The sequence below is a fragment of the Suillus paluster genome (assembly GCF_016628075.1).
Source record: "Suillus paluster strain FC165 chromosome Unknown EDB91scaffold_94, whole genome shotgun sequence".
Classification (NCBI taxonomy): Eukaryota; Fungi; Basidiomycota; class Agaricomycetes; order Boletales; family Suillaceae; genus Suillus; species Suillus paluster.
Genome location: NW_024537654.1, coordinates 34719 through 53939, shown reverse-complemented (window position 1 = coordinate 53939; position 19221 = coordinate 34719). Strand labels below are relative to the sequence as shown.

Here is a 19221-nt window from a genome sequence, read left to right as displayed (position 1 = left end):
CATTATCCAACATATCACCACATGAAAGGCTGATAATGCTGTCCAAGTCACTCATCATATCAATTCCATCATCCCTACTCCAGTTTCTTCACAAACAGTGAGGAATGTCCTCAAGGAAGCCAATCTTAGGGCTGTAACAAAGAAGAAAAAGCCTCTTCTTTCCATCACTCATAGAAGAGAAGACTAACCTTTGCCCTAGCCCATCAAAACTGGACTGTAGAGGACTGGAAGTGGGTCATATGGTCTGATGAGACTAAAATCAATAGATTTGGGTCAGATGGGAAGGTATATGTGTGGAAAAAGAAGGGGGGCCCTCTTACAGACAGAGAGATTAATGGAACTCTCAAGTTTGGAGGAGGTTCTCTAATGGTATGGGGATGTATGGGGTGGAATAGTGTGGGAATGCTTGCAGAAGTTGAGGGGAGGATGGATGCTGAGCAGTATGTGGACATCCTCAACCACCACTTGCTGCCTAGCATGGTAGAATTAGGAATTGATGAAGAAGACATTATTTTTCAACAGGATAATGATCCCAAGCATACATGGAGAAGAGCCAGAGAATGGTTTGAAGAGCACAATATTCACCTCCTTGACTGGCCAGCACAATCCCCTGATGTCAATGTCATTGAACATCTCTGGGGAGTACTCAAGAAGAAGCTTTTAGCCTATAAACACCCTCCTAAAGGAGTATGGGAGTTATGGGAGAGAGTTACAGTGGAGCGGGGAAAAATTACAGCAGAGGATTGTCAGAAGTTGATTGAAAGTATTCCTAGAAGGATAGAGGCAGGAATTAAGGTCAAGGGAGGTCACACAAAATACTAGAACAGCTAATTATCTGTGTAAAATACTTGGGTCAAAAAACCATCCACATGAGTCATCATCTTGTAAGGCCTATAGTGCCACCACATTACCATGGATTCCCACGGGCAAGGGCTCAAATTCACGCCCCAAGGGAGTACTACAGAGTACCCTACTAGCATAACCTTGGTCTACCTGTCCATTCATATACAATAATGTAAATAGTGAAAATAGCACAAACATGTGGACCGTTTTTTGAGCCACTGTACCTGTCATGCCTTGTATCACAAAACCTTCCAGCTTGCTGACTAGGTCTTGATTATCAATGCCCATCACAGATTCCATGAAGCTTTGCACACCTTCAGTCGCAAATTGAGAACCACATAGTGGAAGGTCAGTGGCTCCTCAGGCCATATACATAATTGTCTCTGCTCCAGTATGAGAGTGGAGATTATTGAGCTAGTAAAATAAAGAGTTAGACACTGGTGGTCAGTTGGCTGCAAGACACAACAGAAAATCATACCTCATTTTCAACAATCTTGAGAGTGTTAGTGACATCGTTGATCTTTGACTTAGTTGAAATGTGTTGCCCAGTAGTCTTGGTAGCCTTGTATTCCTTGTACTCCTCAACAAGATTTGCTTTCTCCTCCTCGGTGAGGCTATTGTACTCATCTTTAAAGTCCTTCATGATCCCTTCAAGTACATCTTTGCTGTGTCCGTCTGTGTGAAAAAAATAAATTGGATTAGGCTGTATCAAAAGAGAGAAAAACTTACAGTTCTCTTTGTTGCCATCTTGGCCTTTCTTCCATAGGAAAGAGTTCCATGCGCTGACCTTGGAATGCTTCAAGTGCAAGAGCGAGTGTCCCATATGCAATTCATTTTGCACTCAATGGACACTTTTCTTGTGCTCTGAAGCAATCTTGATAGCAGCGTCGTCTAGGACCTGCCATGTGTCCTCAAGAGCTTTCTGAAAACTTTGAGAAGCTTTGTGGCATTGTAGTGTGATCGCAGCGCGAGTTGGCTTAGCTAGTCCTTGGGTGCACTTTGCCATATCAACCTAAGGAAGTGGGGAGTGCAAATCAGTACCACTGATATATATCATGTAAAGACAGTAAAATCACACAGGATCAAAAGATTGATTTTTGGACAGTTTATTTGCTATAAATATTGGGCTGTGCAAGCGCACCAAAAATTAGTTTCATTGGCCACACTAGTAGACACCAGCCAAACCAATGACACATGATGTCATATACCTGATCCGACCGCTCCAATATTAATATCTGCTCCACTTTCTGACCCCTCCGCTCCATCCATCCTCCACTCCATCCAATCACAAGTCCACATTCCGCCCTACACTTCCACTCAACCACTCAACTGGTCCCCTCCCATAACCTCTCCATTCAACTGGATCTCTTTCCCCTTTTAGATATATACTTTCCCCTTTGGTACATAGACCCTTACTTCCAGATGACTGGTAATTCCTATTACCAGCTTGATCGCTGATCTGATGCATACATATTGATATCCGCCCCGACTTATGTCTTCGCCTATGTAAAATACTTACAAACTATATCCTTGGTACATAGCTTTACTACATAGTTATCCTGATCACTGCCTCATACATAGAAGTATATAACATATCCTGTACTTAGATATTTTCCTTAGTCTTGATATTACTTGTCTTCTCGCAGTGACATCTTGTGAGAATTCTCAGTAGGACCTTGCCTCCTCTGGACACAAGTCTCAACTTGCTGTCACCTCCGACCCTCTGACCCTCCGCTCCGACTTAGAGCCGTGCTCTAAGTCTTTCCCTTATTACTCCGCCCCTATCAAATATCCTCCTTCACCCCTCCACATTATCCTCCACCTTCCCCGCCCCTACCAACATTCCCCTGCTCCTATCCACTCTCTACATCACTCCTCACCTTCTCCACTCCGCTCCTAGTCAGCCTGCCGCTGGTAGCTCTTACTCCCCAACCCTCAAAGCGGTCCATTCATCCTACATGTCAGACAACGTCAGACCCACTCCAAATTCGGGGCACGTACTCAGGCTAAGGGTGCAGCGCAAGAGCTGAAGCCAAGCCCTGACCCCTCTGCTTCCTGAGTCAGCACGGTACCTAACACATGATCTACAAGAAAACAAGATAAAAAGGTAAAAAGCACAGCAACCAGCAAGGGTAACCAAAACTAGTGCCACAATCCTAACAATCTGCCAAATAGTGTTATGGCTGTGTCATTCTATGAACTTCTTTTCTTCTTTCCCTTGATCCACGCCGACTATGCACGACTCTTATCGCTCTATATTTAGTTCGGTATGACTCAGACACCTCATTACTTACACATGTAGCTTACTGATCATTACCTATTATTATGTCATACCCTGTACCCAGGTTACTATATAAACCCTGGCTAGGTGATGCTGATTCTTCAGCTTAACCTACGCTAGGTTTTCCTCTGATCATTCTGACTTGGTTCTAAGTTACCTCTTCGGTACTTAGTCTTATTTGAACTTGGGCATTCTTTAGACATTTGTCTAGAACGTATTGACAGACCTTTGGTCTTATTGGTTGATTGTTTGCCTGCATTATACTTCGGCGTAAAAAATAGAGGGTGAAGAAGAAGCCTTGTGTCAAACTTTAGCACAATGTGAAGCATCAAATATTAGATCTTGCTTACCCTGAAGCCTGAGCTGAGCTGCAAATCAGCATGAAGAGCCCAATTAAGTTTAGATGCTTGCTGTCATATACCGGATCCGAGCACCTCCAATACCACCTGTGAACATCCCTATCACTAGTCCGACCCCCTGTTTCCCCATCTGCTCCATCCCTGCTTCTCCGACAATGTATGAAGTGCATTTCAGCAGGACTAGCCCTGCTACTTCCGCCCAACTCTATTCTGCTCCTCCAACACTACCCCTATTTTCTCTGACACTATATCCCATACATCCGGATCCGGAATTCCAGATTCTGCCCTATAAAAGTCCAGTTCTCTGTCCTGTTCCACCCAGCGCTCTGCTTTCATCTCTGGACTTACACCTATCTCCTTTTTAGAACACTGCTCTCCGGTTACCGGTTGTACACCTTTCCGCTTTGCTTACTGATCCATCCGTTGGTACTTCATTTCCGACCTCATTTCCTTGATCTGTTGTACACTTACTAATAGACCCTCCATATGCTTCGGACATAGCCTTTACTGTGCTGACTGATTTACTTACATGATACCTACAGTATATAAACTCCTGTAAAACTCTGGAACTCCTCAGTTCGAATATCATCTTAGTTCTGCTCATTCCTGCAATCTCCGGACTTGAGTCTCACCTCTTGTCCACCTCCGAGTCTTAGGGGTTAAACCTTAGGACTACTTCTCCGGCTCTACCTTAGGGTAGTCTAACCTCTGTTCTGTTTCTACTCCGGACTTCCATAGTAGCCTTACTCCATCCCCACATAAGCCTTCCAGAGTTCCACCGAACTCCACCGACACTAGTCCTCCGGAACTCCCCGGACTTCCATCAGACTTCCCCTCTGTCCCCCAGAAATTAAAGGGCACATACTTGGGTAAGGGGCGCAGCGCATGAGCTGAAGCCAAAGCCCTTTGAGTAACCTCTCCCTTGAGCATGACCTTAACACTTGCTCATAATTGAGGCCCCATTTCAGAGAGCACAGATTTTCCTCCCAACAGGTATTACAAACTGTGGTGGTCAAGGTGTGCAACTTCGGAAGGATTTCATCACACAGTTCGAACCGATCAAGAATGGTGTCAGTATGCAGGCCAATACTAACAAGCAGTGGACCTGAAACTATCGGCTTCATGAGAAACACATCTGCTGGACGATGATGATAGATCTGAGTGCAAGGATTGGACACTTGAGCAGTACCACAGGGAATGGATGCTTGAGTAGTACCACGAGGACCAGTAGACACTTGAGCAGTGGCATGGTGAATAGCAGCCGAAGAATTTGAACTCTTCAATCCAGATGCGAGATCCCGTTCAAAAGACTCTTTAGGATATCCTGAACACTGGATACATGCCCCAGCAGGATCACAAGGTGCTGGAAGGTGTGGCAGCTTGCTAAGATTGATACACATGGAGGTGACTGGAAAAGACCATGAAAAGATGTATGATGGAAAAATGTACTGAAACTGACTTACAATGATGTGGTGCCTCGATACCTTTGATTTGACAATGCTTCATGAAGTGTTCCATGTGTGGAACAACAAATTCCTCACAAAAAGCTTGAACCAAGGTGGCAACATCTCCACCGATTTGTGTGGGGCTCTCCTGCAGCTCACAGGGAGTGACATACAAGTTGAGTGCCACCTCTTCTGGAGAGGGTGTGGTGTTGGCTTTGAAACCTGGGCAGTGAATGACAATCAATATCCCTCCATCAAGATGGTCTTGCATGGCAATCTGCAAGAGTATTTGATTCAATCAAACTCTTTGCAAGAGAGGGAACAGTCCTTTGTCATAACAAAAGAGTTGAATGCTGCATAGGATGGATGAAGGCCGCCTGGTTTCCTGGCGTGGTAGTGAGTTCCGTCAAGATGAACATCATGTCAAAGCAGCACATGGGCTGCAGCCTGTTGCTCGGAATTTCCGAAACCTTCTGCAAAAGTAGAGCCGTAAAGTGCCACTATGCTCTGGACTGAGAAAGACAGTTCCATGGTTATGGGGGGAAGTTTGGTGGCTTTTGATTGGGACATTGCTGTTGAGATGGAGGTGGTATGTGATTGAGAGTCAAGCTAAAGTTGATGGTCAAAAATAGATGGCGAGTGCTTGTAATGGTACTAGTCACCTGAGTCATAGATGCATAGTATACTAGGAAATGCAACTTGCCACACCTGAGTACTGAATCATGTCAGTACACTGCTACAAGTAGATAGTGTGGCCATACATTTAAATATACGTCAAGTCCCAAGTAGTAGATGCATATGTAGCAGGGAATATATCCAGAGAACTTAAGCACTACAGGATGAAAAGTATGTTGAGAACCTGCCCCTGAGCATGACTGATTTCAAGTTGGAGTCACCAGTTTACAAATTACAATCCATCAAAACACATCAATAGTTGAAAGTACAGTAGCTAGCAGATGATATGTAGAAGGGAATATGATAACTACTGCATACCAAGTACCCTCGCATCAATTGAAAATAGCAGATGATATGTAGGAAGGGGATATGATAACTCCTGCATACAATACATACCAAGCCAGCTCACACCAATTGACTGAACATTGCAGTGAAAAGCTATCATAGAAAGTATTTATTCTTCTATGCAACATATGACAAAGTATTAATCTACAACGGAATCAAGATAGCTAGCCATATTCTCCATATCTTCGGCATGCTCCTCCTGCTGGATGATGTCTGTGTCTGCATACTCAGAAATGATGATATCATGCACATCCGAATCTCCTCCTATGTGGGAATGTACTCCAATGCCCCACATGCCTGAGTAACTTGGGAGGTCCTTGATCTGATTGAGATGGAAGATGTGAAACATGTTGGTGGCCAAGTGACTTCGCCATTGTCGCTGCAGCTCAGATGCGAGGAGGGGATTAGACAATTGAAGGTCCATAATAACTTTTTTGGTCTCCATTTCCTCGTTATGGACAAAGGTGAATAATCGACGGACTTTGACATTGAGGCAAGATACTTCTTCTCATGCATGCAACAATTTGAAATATTTTGTGGTGGCCTCACGGTGAGCAGGTTTCATCCAGTCAAGTTCACGGATGTCAGTACGTGAGTGACACAATAAGTCAAATTCTCCCAAGAAGCTGTACTCTGCAATGTCCTTCCAGGACAATTTTGGATGTGGCAGGTTAAGTGCAGCAGCCTGGGTATTGTACCAGTTGATCGCATTGCAAATTGCCTCCGAACAGTGCTGTAGTGCCTTTCTGATTTGCTGACATAGTTTATATCCTGAAAGCAAATATGAAAATGGTAAAATATAATGAGATGAAACATACTACCTGTGCCCGACAAAGAAAGCTTTGAGAGCTCAAAAAGCCTCATGACTACAAGGCACTCCAGTTCATTTAACGCCATGCGATACTTGCCCAATGTTGCTTCTTCTTTGAACTGAATGTATTTGGGACCCCCAATAACCCAGCGCTCCTCAATGCGAAGTTGAATTTCCATGTGGGCAACTAAGGCTTCTGCATTTTGCACCTTTGCTTAAGCAGCATCAACACAAATGCGAGCTGTAGTAAGGGTGGCATGGATCTCTACAAAATCACCAACTCCAACAGTGGTTAGCACATTATTGGCAGCCAATCAAGCAGTGTTCCATTCCTCCCTGCCATTTAACCTATTTAACAAAATAGTATTATATGAGACAGCCACTCACTGGCATGAGTCAAGGTTGTCTAGGACTTCAACATATTGAATACAAAGACAATCTCGGATTGGAGGTTCTTTCAAGTGATCAAGATACAACTTTTCCTCATCGTAGAACTTCACAAAGTCTGCATCATCCAGATTTAATTTGCGTTTGATGATGGAGAGCTTGGCTTGTAAGGTTTGAATGACATGTATTGCTTCCTGGTAATGATTGAACAAAAATTTGCCTATGAGATTTCAGGATCAGAGGTGCCACTGACAAAAATTGCTTACTCAAGGTGGCATATTTATTGGCATCCCAGAAGTTGAAATGTTCCTCAATAGACTGATGCCAATGGAAAGGACTAGCGTGTCGCGTACTCCATGTGAGCTCATTCAATGGTGAGAATATATGTTCGCAGCCTTCACCTTCGGTGTGGCCAGTCCTGCTGATATACATAGGGTGCCAGTCCAGCTGGCATTTGTGGTTATGAGCATGTCCATGGAATGTGCACACCATCATGCATAAAGCAAGTGCATCTGCACACAAACCCAAAGAACTAGTACTCAGTGTCTTCGAAAATGCGCAACCAATGTCATAAGCGCATGAGCCATTCTGCCCATATACAGCCATTAGGTGATTGATTATAGCAAGCGGATACTTCACTCTAAATAATGGATGAGTTTCAGTATATCTGGTCCTGGTGGTGTCGGTGCTCACAATTCTCCACTGTGAATCATATTGCAGGCTACCAAGACAAAACAGTGATGGCATGCAGTGATGAAAATACCAGATTCATCGAAAACTGAAAACATTTTCTTGTGTTGTTCAGGTCCAGCATTGCACCAATGGGCTGTACAATGGAAAACAGCCTTGCCTGGGGCTTCTTTGCCATCACGTACATCCTCCCAGTTATCGACCTTGTCGTTCTTGTCGAGTGCCTGGTCATAGGGTTATTTTACATACTTAAAACTGATGATACGAAGTACACCCACAGTTCTGGACCTGACTTCGTCTTTGAATTTATCTACTGCCTCACGACTGATCCAGTAGTCCGATCTCAGCCGATGAGAGTCATCACGAGGAACAGAATTAGGACTTGAAGATGCCCAGCGCTTAAGGCTATTATTGCCGTCAATGGTGGCAAACCAAGCAAATTGGAGTGGCGATTCATCTACCAGTTTGTAAGTACATGCTGGGCACACATTCAACAGCCGCCAGTTTGGAGTGTCATGCTTGAGTGCCTGCTTCAGCAATACATCAACATGATAGACAATGTCAAGAAAAGTGTCATAAGCAGCAGAAAATTGAGAGCAGAGATATGGGTGATACAGCATCTGAAGAAGGGTAGGTTGAAGTGTAAATAAATGCAAAAAAGTAAGGTAGTACAAACATCATGCAAGTGGCACAGTGTTTTGCATTGCGCCTGGATGGTGAATTGGGGATAAGTCCGGTGAGCTTGCCGATAGGCTGCAAGAGTATGAAGGCTGATAGCAATGTTCAGAAACAAAGGTAAACACCCAAGATAACCATTATAAATCAGTGTCTCATTGGGGTACTTATGGCATGGCAGTACATTGAATGATGTTTGGTGCCGAACTGCAGGTCAAACTTGAGTATAAGCAGTGGCAACAATAGTCAGGACCTACAGAAAGTATCAACAAGCTCAATGTTGCTGAGTACTGGGGCAGTATTGAGAGAAGGATTGTCATTTTCATTCAAGACAGTAGGTATACCATCCCCAGAATCACGAGATCGGTAGTCCAGATAGGCATGAATGAGTTCGTTCATTTGCATGTCCCAATGATTTTTTTGAAGGTTGGTATGATCATGTTGAGTCCTAGGGTCCACATAGCGGCTGACAAGGAATTGATAAGTGTGTATGTACAAACAAAACAAATCACACACCTACAATCCAAAAAGGTCTGCCATTGTGTGAGACAGCCCTTCAAAAGCCTCATATTTGCCACCTTCGTGGCTGAGGTCAAGTCCCTCATCACCTGGGGCTGGCTCATATGGTATGTCATTAGTGATCATGCCTTGATCAGCAAGCATGCTCTTGACATTTTCTCGATCCACTGCATTCAACTCTAAGACTACATCAGCTCTGAGTGGTGGTCATGCAATGGACATACCTCACAACTCAGACTGGCACCTAGCATCAACAGCATCCATGTGCTTCTTTTGAGCTGAAGCAGTAAGCACACCAGAAGTACGCTGACCGCATTTGAAACCATGTGTGATGACTGATTTAGACAAGCCACTTATTTTGGTTGATCTCTGTGAGTGAGACATTGAGAGGGCAGAGAGAGAGTAGCAGAGGGCATACATACAAGCCTAGTACACATGGCAATCATGAGGCAGAGGACACATTACAAGTATGGGGTGAAAATGCTGCATAGTGCTATGGTGGGCTATATCGAAGGAGGCAGGGCCCAATATGAGACCGGTGACAATTGTGGTCAGTGAGATCTGAGAGGCTGGGACTCAGGAGGTGGTGGACATTGTATGCTGTGGTGGAGAGTACCAGGAGTGCATGGAAATGCTCCAAATAGATGGTGGGGAGTAAATATTTAGGGGTAGGAGGCATTGGGCTGTGAGGTATTGGGCTGGGAGGTATTGGGCTAGGAGGCAATTGGGCTGGGAGGCATTGGGTGTGGAGGTGTTGGGCGTGGAGGTGTTGGGCGTCGTATGCTATGGTGGAGGGTATCAGGAGTGCGTGGGAATGCACATCAGTAAAATACCACGTTACTTAATCAACTTGGCTGACTTGGCTGAAAACTGTTTGCTCTCTCCTGCAACATTCACTTGGCATATCTTGATTTTTTTAGTGCAAACTATAATAAAATATGTATGTTAACATAACCCAACAACTTTTTTCTGAACATGTTGAAGTTGAAATTTTGGCAAAGTGTGTCAACTTCTGCAAAGTCACTTAAGTGCGAGTTAAGTCTGTTTAAGGCAGCTTAAGTAATGTGATATTTTACTGATGCGTGTTAGGTACCGTGCCAGCTCAAGAGGCAGAGGGGTCGGGGCTTGGCTTCAGCTCTTGCGCTGCGCCCTTAGCCAAGTATGTGCCCCGAATTTGGAGCGGGTCTGACATTGTCTGACGGTAGGACGAGTGGACCGCTTGGGTCCGCTTTGGGGGTCAGGGAGTAAGAGCTGCTAGCGGCGGACCAACTAGGAGCGGAGCAGAGAAGGTGGGGAATGATGCGGAGGGTGGATAGGAACCAGGGAGATATTTTGATAAGAGCGGAGATGGCGGCGAATAATGCAGAGGATAGGAAAAGGGGTGATAGGAGGATATTGATAGGGGCAGGGTAATAAGGGAAAGACTTAGAGCACGGCTCTAAGTTGGAGCGGAGGGTCAGAGGGTCGGAGGTGACAACAAGTTGAGACTTGTGTCCAGAGGAGGCAAGGTCCTACTGAGAATTCTCACAGGATATAACTTCAAGAAGACAAGTAATATTAAGACTAAGGAAAAATATCTAAGTACAGGATATGTTATATACTTCTATGTATGAGGCAGTGATCAGGATAACTATGCAGTAAGGCTATGTACCAAGGATATAGTTTGTAAGTATTTTACATAGGCGAAGACATAAGTCGGGGTGGATATCAATATGTACGCATCAGATCAGCGATCGAGCGGTAATAGGAATTACCGGTGATCTGGAAGTGAGGGTCTATGTACTGAAAAGGAAAGCATATACCTAAAGGGGAAAGAGGTCCAGTTGAATGGAGAGATTATGGAAGGGGACCGGTTGAGCAGTTGAGTGGACGCACAGGGCGGAATGCAGACTTGTGATAGGACAGAGCAGAGGATGAATGGGGTGGAGGGGTCGGAAAGCGGAGCGGATATTAGTATCGGAGCGGTCGGATCAGGTATATGACAATGCGCCAAATAGAAGTCGGGGAGTATAAGCTCGGGGCGGGAGGCATTGCCAGCAGGAAGATAATTTAGTACATGATTAGATAGGTAGAACAGGTAAATGCTTCAAGTACCTGTGGTGAGTACTAATGAGTGGGAGCTGACCGCATGCTAATAAAACAAGTATAATCTCAGTCTCTTGAAAGAAGCTCATATAACGAGCTATGTACCTAATAAAACAAGTATACTAATGACTCATTAGTTTAGTTTTCTAATCGATATAATGATACTAATAACTCACATCTCAGTCTCTTGAAAGAAGATCATTGGTCGGACAATAGAATAGCTGGAACATTCCGTTCTTAACGTGAGAACGGATGAAGTGATAGCAGAGGTCGATGTGTTTCATTTGCGATTGGAACTTTCCATTTGATCCAAGTGCAATTGCCGCTTGGTTGTTGCAGAAGATGGGTGTGGGGAGTGGGGTAGGTTCATAGAGTTCACCGATGAGCAACTGAAGGTAAAGTACCTCTCTTGCAACGCTCATCAATGCGATATACTCAGCCTCAGCTGTAGATAACACAATCAGTGGTTGCTTCTGTGCACTCCATGCTATGGGACCTCCGTTAAGCATGACAATGTAGCCAGACATCGAGTGTCTGTGTTAAGACCATGCTCGGGGTAAAGCGGAGTCTGGGGGGCTTGGCTTCAGCTCGTATGCTGCGCCCCTTACCTGAGTACGTGCCCCTAATTTCGGGATGTAGTCCGATGCGAGTTCTATTGGTTCTGACAGGACGTCGGAATGGGGATCCTCTGAAGGAGGACCGTCGGACTACTAGGTGAGCATGGGAAAGTCGGGCGGGGGACTACTGGGGTCGGAACCCACAGTAGGAACAGAGCGGGAGGTACTGCTCAGATGAAGTCCGAGGCAGAGCGGAACGGAGGGGGGCGGATATGAGGGGAGTGTAGGGATTGGATTTGATGCACAGGGAGTCCGGAACGGGAAGGAGGAGGAACGAGGACCCGAACAGGATAGCGGAAACGGAGGACAGGATAGGAACGGGGACAGAACGAGGGACGGAAACGACGGGAAGGAGCGGAGAAAACCCGAGGAACAGGAAGAACCAGGGGACGGAAGGAACGGAGGAAAGCGGGGAGGAAAGCAGATAGCAGAACACAGGATCGGAGGATCACGAATCCGGAAAGCAGACCCGAACCTAGAGATGAGGCCCGACTGGGGTCCCCTAGGCTGGGGAACAGGAGTTTTGACTTGGGAAAGACTTTTAAGTCAAAGGACAGAAGAGCAGGGCTTAGAAAAGGTAATATTCAGACTGAGTATCTACAGACGAAGGTACATAGGTTTATATACTCTAAGTAAGGAGCATAGCATAGCAGAAGGCTATGTGCTGAGTGTACAGGATTACAATGGGGTGACTGAGACATATGAGAATGAGGCTCGGAGAAAAGTATGTACACGACGGATCAGAAATCGCTAGGGTATAGGAATTACCGGTGATCCGAAAAGCGGAACTATGATACTAAACAGGGATAGGACCAGTTGAGTGGTTCCTAGTCTAGGAGTGGACCGGTGAGGCGGTCGGACGGACTAATAGTCAGGTGGGGGAATACGAGCGGAACTGAAGGACCCCTGTGGGTCAGGAAAAGCGGAGGGAGTAGGAGTAGGATCGGGCAGACCAATAGGGTGGAGGAGCGGAACCCCAGATAGGGTCGGATGGAAGGGGTATGGGGTTGGGGGACATAGGGGTAATGTCGGGAAAGCAGAACGGGGTCGGGCGGAGGTAGCAGGGCTAATCCTGCTGAGATGCACTTCATGCATTGTCAGGGGAAGGAGGGATGGAGCGGATGGGGAAACAGGGGGTCGGACCAGGGGTGGGGATGCTTATAGGTGGTACTGGGGATACTTGGATCCAGTATATGACAGTCTGTGCGGTTGCAATGCCCAGTTGGCGTTGATGAATGCTTTGATGCCTCTGTCCGTGGAACCAAGGGTGAGCTCAAAGTTGGCTGTACCTTTCAGATACCGTAAAGCACGCTTACTGGCCTCCCAGTGGGTTCTGCCCAGGTTGCGCATGAACTGCAAAAGGGTGGCTACAGCGAACACGATATCAGGTCGTGTGCTCGTGGCCACATACATGAGTGAGCCAATGGCCCGTTGGTATGGTATGTCACGCATCGCCTGTAGTTCTGTCGCGGTGCTGGGGGATTGATCTATGGACAGGGTGGTACCGGGTTCCATTGGCGTCAGTGCATTCTTCGCGTCGCCCAGGTAAAAAGGTTCGACTATGGTATCCACATATGCTGTTATGGCTGTGTTGTTCTATGAACTTCTTTTCTTCTTTTCCTTGATCCACGCTGACTATGCATGACTCTTATCAATCTATATTTAGTTCAGTATGACTCAGACGCCTCATTGCTTACACATGTAGCTTACTGATCATTACCTATTATTACGTAATGCCCTGTACCCTGTTTACTATATAAACCCTGGCTAGGTGACACTGATTCTTCAGCTTAACCTACGCTGGTTTTCCTCTGATCACTCTGACTTGATTCTAAGTTACCTCTTCAGTACTTAGCCTTTACTTGAACTTGGGCATTCTTTAGACAGTTGTCTAGAACGTATTGACAGACCTTTGGTCTTAGTTGATTGATTGTTTGACTGCATTATACTTTGGTGTAACATATGCCTTCTGCGAGAGGGTCAAGGTGCGTGCTTTGCAATCTCTTGTTACCTTCAATCCTAGGAGCCAGTTGAGTTCACCCAGGTCTGAAATCTCAAAGTATTCGAGTAGCTGCACTTTGAAGCGGTTGATATGGGAGATGTGGTTGGAAGTGACAGCCATATCATTGACTGATACGGTGATGACGACATGCTCTTCTTTGGTGCGTTTGAAATAGACGGCCTGATCCACCTTTGAACGCATGAACCCCAGTTTCGCAAAGATGCTCGCTAGCTCTTCAGCCCACTTGAAGCCCACTTGCTTCAGTCCAGGTAAGCTTCTTCGCAACTTCAACACCTTTCCTCGCTGACCATCGTTCAGATAGCCGGGTGGCGCCCTCATGTATATCTCCTCCTGGATACTCGCATAGAGGTATGCACTTTTGATATCCACTGTCATATACCTGATCCAACCGCTCCCATATCAATATCCACTCCACTTTCCAACCCCCTCCGCTCCATTCATCCTCCGCTCCACCCAATCACAAGTCCACAGTCCGCCCTATGCATCCGCTCAACCACTCAACCGGTCCCCTTCCATAATCTCTCCATTCAACTGGACCTCTTTCCCCTTTAGGTATATGCTTTCCTTTTCGGTACATAGACCCTCACTTCCAGATAACCGGTAATTCCTATTACCGCTTGATCACTGATCCGACACGTACATATTGATATCTGCTCCGACTTATGTCTTCGCCTATGTAAAATACTTACAAACTATATCCTTGGTACATAGCTTTACTGCATAGTTATCCTGATCACTGCCTCATACATAGAAGTATATAACATATCCTGTACTTAGATATTTTTCCTTAGTCTTAATATTACTTGTCTTCTTGAAGTTATATCCTGTGAGAATTCTCAGTAGGACCTTGCCTCCTCTGGACACAAGTCTCAACTTGTTGTCACCTCCGACCCTCTGACCCTCCGCTCCAACTTAGAGCCGTGCTCTAAGTCTTTCCCTTATTACCCTGCCCCTATCAATATCCTCCTATCACCCCTTTTCCTATCCTCTGCATTATCCGCCACCATCTCCACTCTTATCAAAATATCTCCCTGGTTCCTATCCACCCTCCGCATCATTCCCCACCTTCTCTGCTCCGCTCCTAGTTGGTCCGCCGCTAGCAGCTCTTACTCCCCGACCCCCAAAGCGGACCCAAGTGGTCCACTTGTCCTACCGTCAGACAATGTCAGACCCGCTCCAAATTCGGGGCACATACTTGGCTAAGGGCACAGCGCAAGAGCTGAAGCCAAGCCCCGACCCCTCTGCCTCTTGAGCCAGCACGGTACCTAACATCCACCTGGTGTATCTCCCAGTCTCTCTGCACAGCCATCATTAGAACAGTTCGAATAGTGCTCATGTTGGCGGTGGGCGTGAATGTGTTGAAGTAATTGACTCCATACTGTTGCCTCTGACCATTCACGACGAGACGGGCCCGAAGTTTCAGCTTCTTGCCATCAGGACCGCATTTGGTGGCCAAGATGAAGTGACACTGTATGAGGTTAGTGCCGTGAGGTGCGTCTATGATGTCCCAAGTCCTGAGTTTCTCTAGCTGACTTATCTCATAATCTAGTGCTTCCTGCCACTCAACTCCATCAGGTCCATTCAAGGCTTGTTGCAGGCTTGGTTCTGGTTCTGCGGTGGCCACAGCAAGATGGATATGGGAGTCTTCATCAAGTAGGTCTAGCTCTGATGCCTCCAGTAGGGACTCAATCGCAACTGATGCTGTTTCCCCTTCTTGCAGTCTTGCATAGTACCCAGGGAGTGGTCTACTTTGCATGACGCGTGGCGCCGGCAGTGGTGTGATAGAGTGTTTGATGGTTGGTCTGGGTGGAGTAGAGGGCAGTTGGGGGATGGTCTGGACGCTAGGTGCATTGCTGGGATCGCTGGCGGTGTCGCTTGCAGTGGTAGAGCCGTTTGGCTCCCCCTCATCCAGGACATCGTCAGCCACTATGACCTCAATGGGTGCAAAAGTAATGTTCCACTCCACTGAGACTCGACGCTTCGTCAGCCAGTAAATTCTATACCCCTTGCTCTCTGTGTCGACTCCAACAAAATCGCTTCTTCCGCCCTCACCTCTAACTTCCCCGCCTCCAGGAGATGGACATACACCTTTGTCCTGAACTCATGTGCTTGGGCCAGGTTCGGCTTCGCATGACGAACGATCTCGTAGGGAGTAGTACCAGGGGTCGCGCGGGAAGGGAGTCGGTTCTTTAACCAGGTTGTGTAGCTGATCGCTTCCGCCCACAGGTACTTCGGGAGATCCTTTGCAATGAGCATTGCACGCGCATGTCCGACAAGCATTCGATTGAGGCATTCCACCACACCGTTCTGTTGGGGTGAGTCATGTATCATTAATTGGCACTCGATCCCTTGCTGATGCAAGTACTTGTTGAACTCAGCGCTCAGATACTCTCCCCCTCGATCCGAACGGACTTTCGCTAGGTGAACTCCAGGCGATTGATGCGCTAGCCACACTTCATAGGCTTTGAAGGTGGTGAGAGCTTCACTCTTGAGTTTCAAGAACTGAAGCTTCATTTGGCGGCTGTAGTCGTCGGTAAAGCTAATGTAGTACAGGCAACCACCTAGACTTGTCGTTTGCGCTGGTCCCCACAGATCCGTGTGCACCAATTCGCCGTAGGTGAGTGCACGGTTCCTGCTCTCGTCTGGGAAAGCCTTGCAAACTGACTTCGCTTTGACACAAACATCACAGAATTCGGGTTTAGAGCTACTATCGAGTTCTACCCCTGTGATCAAGCCCTTTTTGACCGTGTCTAGGATGGCAGTCTGGGATGCATGACCTAGCATGCAATGGGCCTCATTAATGGTAAGCTTGGTCATCGCAACGTTCGCATGATGCTTCTGACAGCTCGCGACGATGCTATATAGCCCCTCAACCGGAGGGATTTCAGCAATGACGCGACAGGAGGGTCCCTTCAATAGGATCTTGCACATGCGGCCCTCGAACAGGATGGCTAGGCCACCCACTGTCATGCGATTGGTCGAAATGAGGGTGAAGGCCATGGTGGGTGCATATAGGGCATTCTTAAGTGTTACCGTGGTGCGTCTATTGCCAAGTGGGAGGTCGGTTTCGATGTCTCCTTGACCTATCACGCTAAGAGTTGAACCGTCCGTCGTATAGACGTCTTAGGGAGCAATGCTGATGAAGTTGTTAAACTTTGATCGATCTGGGCAGAAGTGCGACGTTGCACCCAAGTCCACGATCGCTCCTCTCTTCTTGATGGGTAGGCCCAAATCCCTCACTACACTGGCCAAGTCTGAGGTGACAAAGGCGTATTGGTCCTGCGGCTCAGTTTCTGCCACTGAATTCGCTGCCTGCTTAGGTTGTTTCTCCCCTCTCTTCTTCTGCTCGTTGGGGCCTTGACCCTCTTTTCCCCCTCCAGGCCTCCAACAATCTGTTTTATAATGACCCTTGTGGTCGCAGTTAAAACAGGTGACGTCAGGGTTCATCTTATTGGTGGAGGAAGGTGAGGCACGCCCTTTTCCTCTTGTCTCCTTTGCAGCGAGAGCAGCGCTAGCTCCCTTCTTGCCAGGGCATCGATCGGTGAGCTGCTGATGTTCGTACTCTTCAGTTATAATGGTGACTAATTCGTAGGAGGTGATGGGGGTTTTCGTGATCTTTGCAGCTGCAGTGATGGAGGATAGGAGTGGGCGGTATGATTCAGGGAGAGAGCTGAGGATAATGGCATGGAAATCGGTATCAGCGATCGCTACGCCCATGCCTGCAAGCAATTCACGGAGCCTCATGAGGTCGGCGAAGTGGGATCTAACATCTCCTCCCTCGTTGCACTTGGTCTTCTGCATTCAACGTCATAAGTCTATTTGCACAAGCTCCGTCTTTCCCTCATGGATCTGACATATTTCTTCCCAGATCTTGGATGTGTCTTTTAGCTTCTGGACACGTAACAGCAGCTGATCGGTGATGGTGCTGAATATCTGCTGTTTTACCAGCAAGTTCTTCTGGTGGTACTCGTCAATTCTCTTATTGAGATCATTGTAGTCCGCCTGCGTTGGGGTCGTCCCATCTGGCTTCACGACGGCCTTTGTATTCAGGTCAATCATGAAGGGTTTCAGTTCACTTGCTCGACTGTCGGTATACCGCATCAGACCTCTTGCCCCTATGGCTGTTAACGTCCGTTCCTTGTAGGTTATCCAGTTTGAGCCGTCTTTGGCAAGCTTCGGGATGTTAAGCAGGGTTGTGTTGAAGCTGGGGAGTGAAGTATCCATGGTCAAGACAGGGCTCATAACCTGTGGTGAGTAATAACGAGTGGGAGCTGACCGCATGCTAATAAAACAAGTATAATCTCAGTCTCTTGAAAGAAGCTCATATAACGAGCTATGTACCTAATAAAACAAGTATACTAATGACTTGTTAGTTTAGTTTTCTAATCAATATAACGATACTAATAACTCACATCTCAGTCTCTTGAAAGAAGCTGAGATGCGCTCGTGCTACTGCTGGCATTTATATAGTAAGTTGTATGAGCCCCTTCAGTGACAAATCCCGTACTATACGGGTCACCCGACCTACATAATATCCTGTGTAATACGGGCCAGCGGATTATGGGCTGATGTTATGTATATTCCCGATGTTGACGGGTGGGCCAGGAGAAATATTATTTCCAATGTTGACGGGTGGGCCCATCTATGCTGATGTTATATATATCATCGACGATGGTGGATGGGCCGGGAGAAATATTATTATGGAGATGGGTGGGCCCATGTGGGTAATATGTAGAGTAGGATTGACAAATATTATAGACCTGAGGAGAGATGTATAGCAAATATTATTATATAGACAGGTGGGCCGACGTATTAGTATTATTTTGTAGATGGATGGGCCGAGGGAGCGGTGGAATATTTATTACATAGATGGGTAGGCCGATGTAGGGAAATATTAGATAGACGGGTGGGCCGATGTGGGGTATTTTACTTAGACGGGTGGGCCGACGTGGGGTATTATTAGGTAGACGGGTGGGCCGAGGGTGAGGCGAATTATTTATTACATAGACAGGTGGGCCGACGTAGGGGTATATTAGATAGACAGGTGGGCTGAGGGTGAGGTGAAATATTTATTATATAGACGGGTGGGCCAATGTGGGTTAATATTAGATAGACGGGTGGGCCGAGGGTGAGGTGAATTATTTATTACATAGACGGGTGGGCCGACATAGGGAAAGGAAATATTACATAGATGGGTGGGCCAAAGTGGGGAATTTTACCTAGACGGGTGGGCCGACGTCGGGTAATATTAGACAGACGGGTGGGCCCAGATACGTATCATATAGACAGATAGGCCTAGGTATTGGTATAAGTACCGAGTACCGAGTTCTGGGTAACATCTATCGAGTTCCAGGTAACGTCTATCGAGTTCCGGGTAACAAATATTGACATCCAGGTAACTAATATTGAGTTCCGGGTATTTCATAAATTGAACAAATCACCAAGTACCGAGTACCGAGTTCTGGG

General features: G+C 46.6%; 3 protein-coding genes across 3 annotated transcripts; all 3 read right to left on the bottom strand.

Moving 5' to 3' along the window:
• Nucleotides 1–1315: 1315 nt before the first annotated feature.
• On the bottom strand, nt 1316–1486 carry EDB91DRAFT_1061098 (uncharacterized protein; the record flags this gene model as incomplete). Its single annotated transcript, XM_041314404.1, has 1 exon — nt 1316–1486. The coding sequence occupies one exon, from the start codon at nt 1484–1486 to the stop codon at nt 1316–1318; it is 171 nt and encodes a 56-aa protein (XP_041171806.1).
• A 3276-nt stretch (nt 1487–4762) lies between these two features.
• On the bottom strand, nt 4763–5498 carry EDB91DRAFT_1086401 (uncharacterized protein; the record flags this gene model as incomplete). The annotated part of the gene is made up of 3 exons (XM_041316043.1): nt 4763–4866; nt 4947–5205; nt 5364–5498. 3 exons carry the CDS (start codon nt 5496–5498, stop codon nt 4763–4765), a joined length of 498 nt encoding a protein of 165 aa, XP_041171805.1.
• Nucleotides 5499–6087: 589 nt separating this feature from the next.
• Nucleotides 6088–8894, bottom strand: EDB91DRAFT_1239525 (uncharacterized protein; the record flags this gene model as incomplete). The annotated part of the gene is made up of 10 exons (XM_041321866.1): nt 6088–6174; nt 6229–6455; nt 6498–6719; nt 6767–6968; nt 7173–7366; nt 7413–7786; nt 7840–8060; nt 8115–8456; nt 8513–8665; nt 8856–8894. The coding sequence occupies 10 exons, from the start codon at nt 8892–8894 to the stop codon at nt 6088–6090; spliced, it is 2061 nt and encodes a 686-aa protein (XP_041171804.1).
• Nucleotides 8895–19221: the final 10327 nt, after the last annotated feature.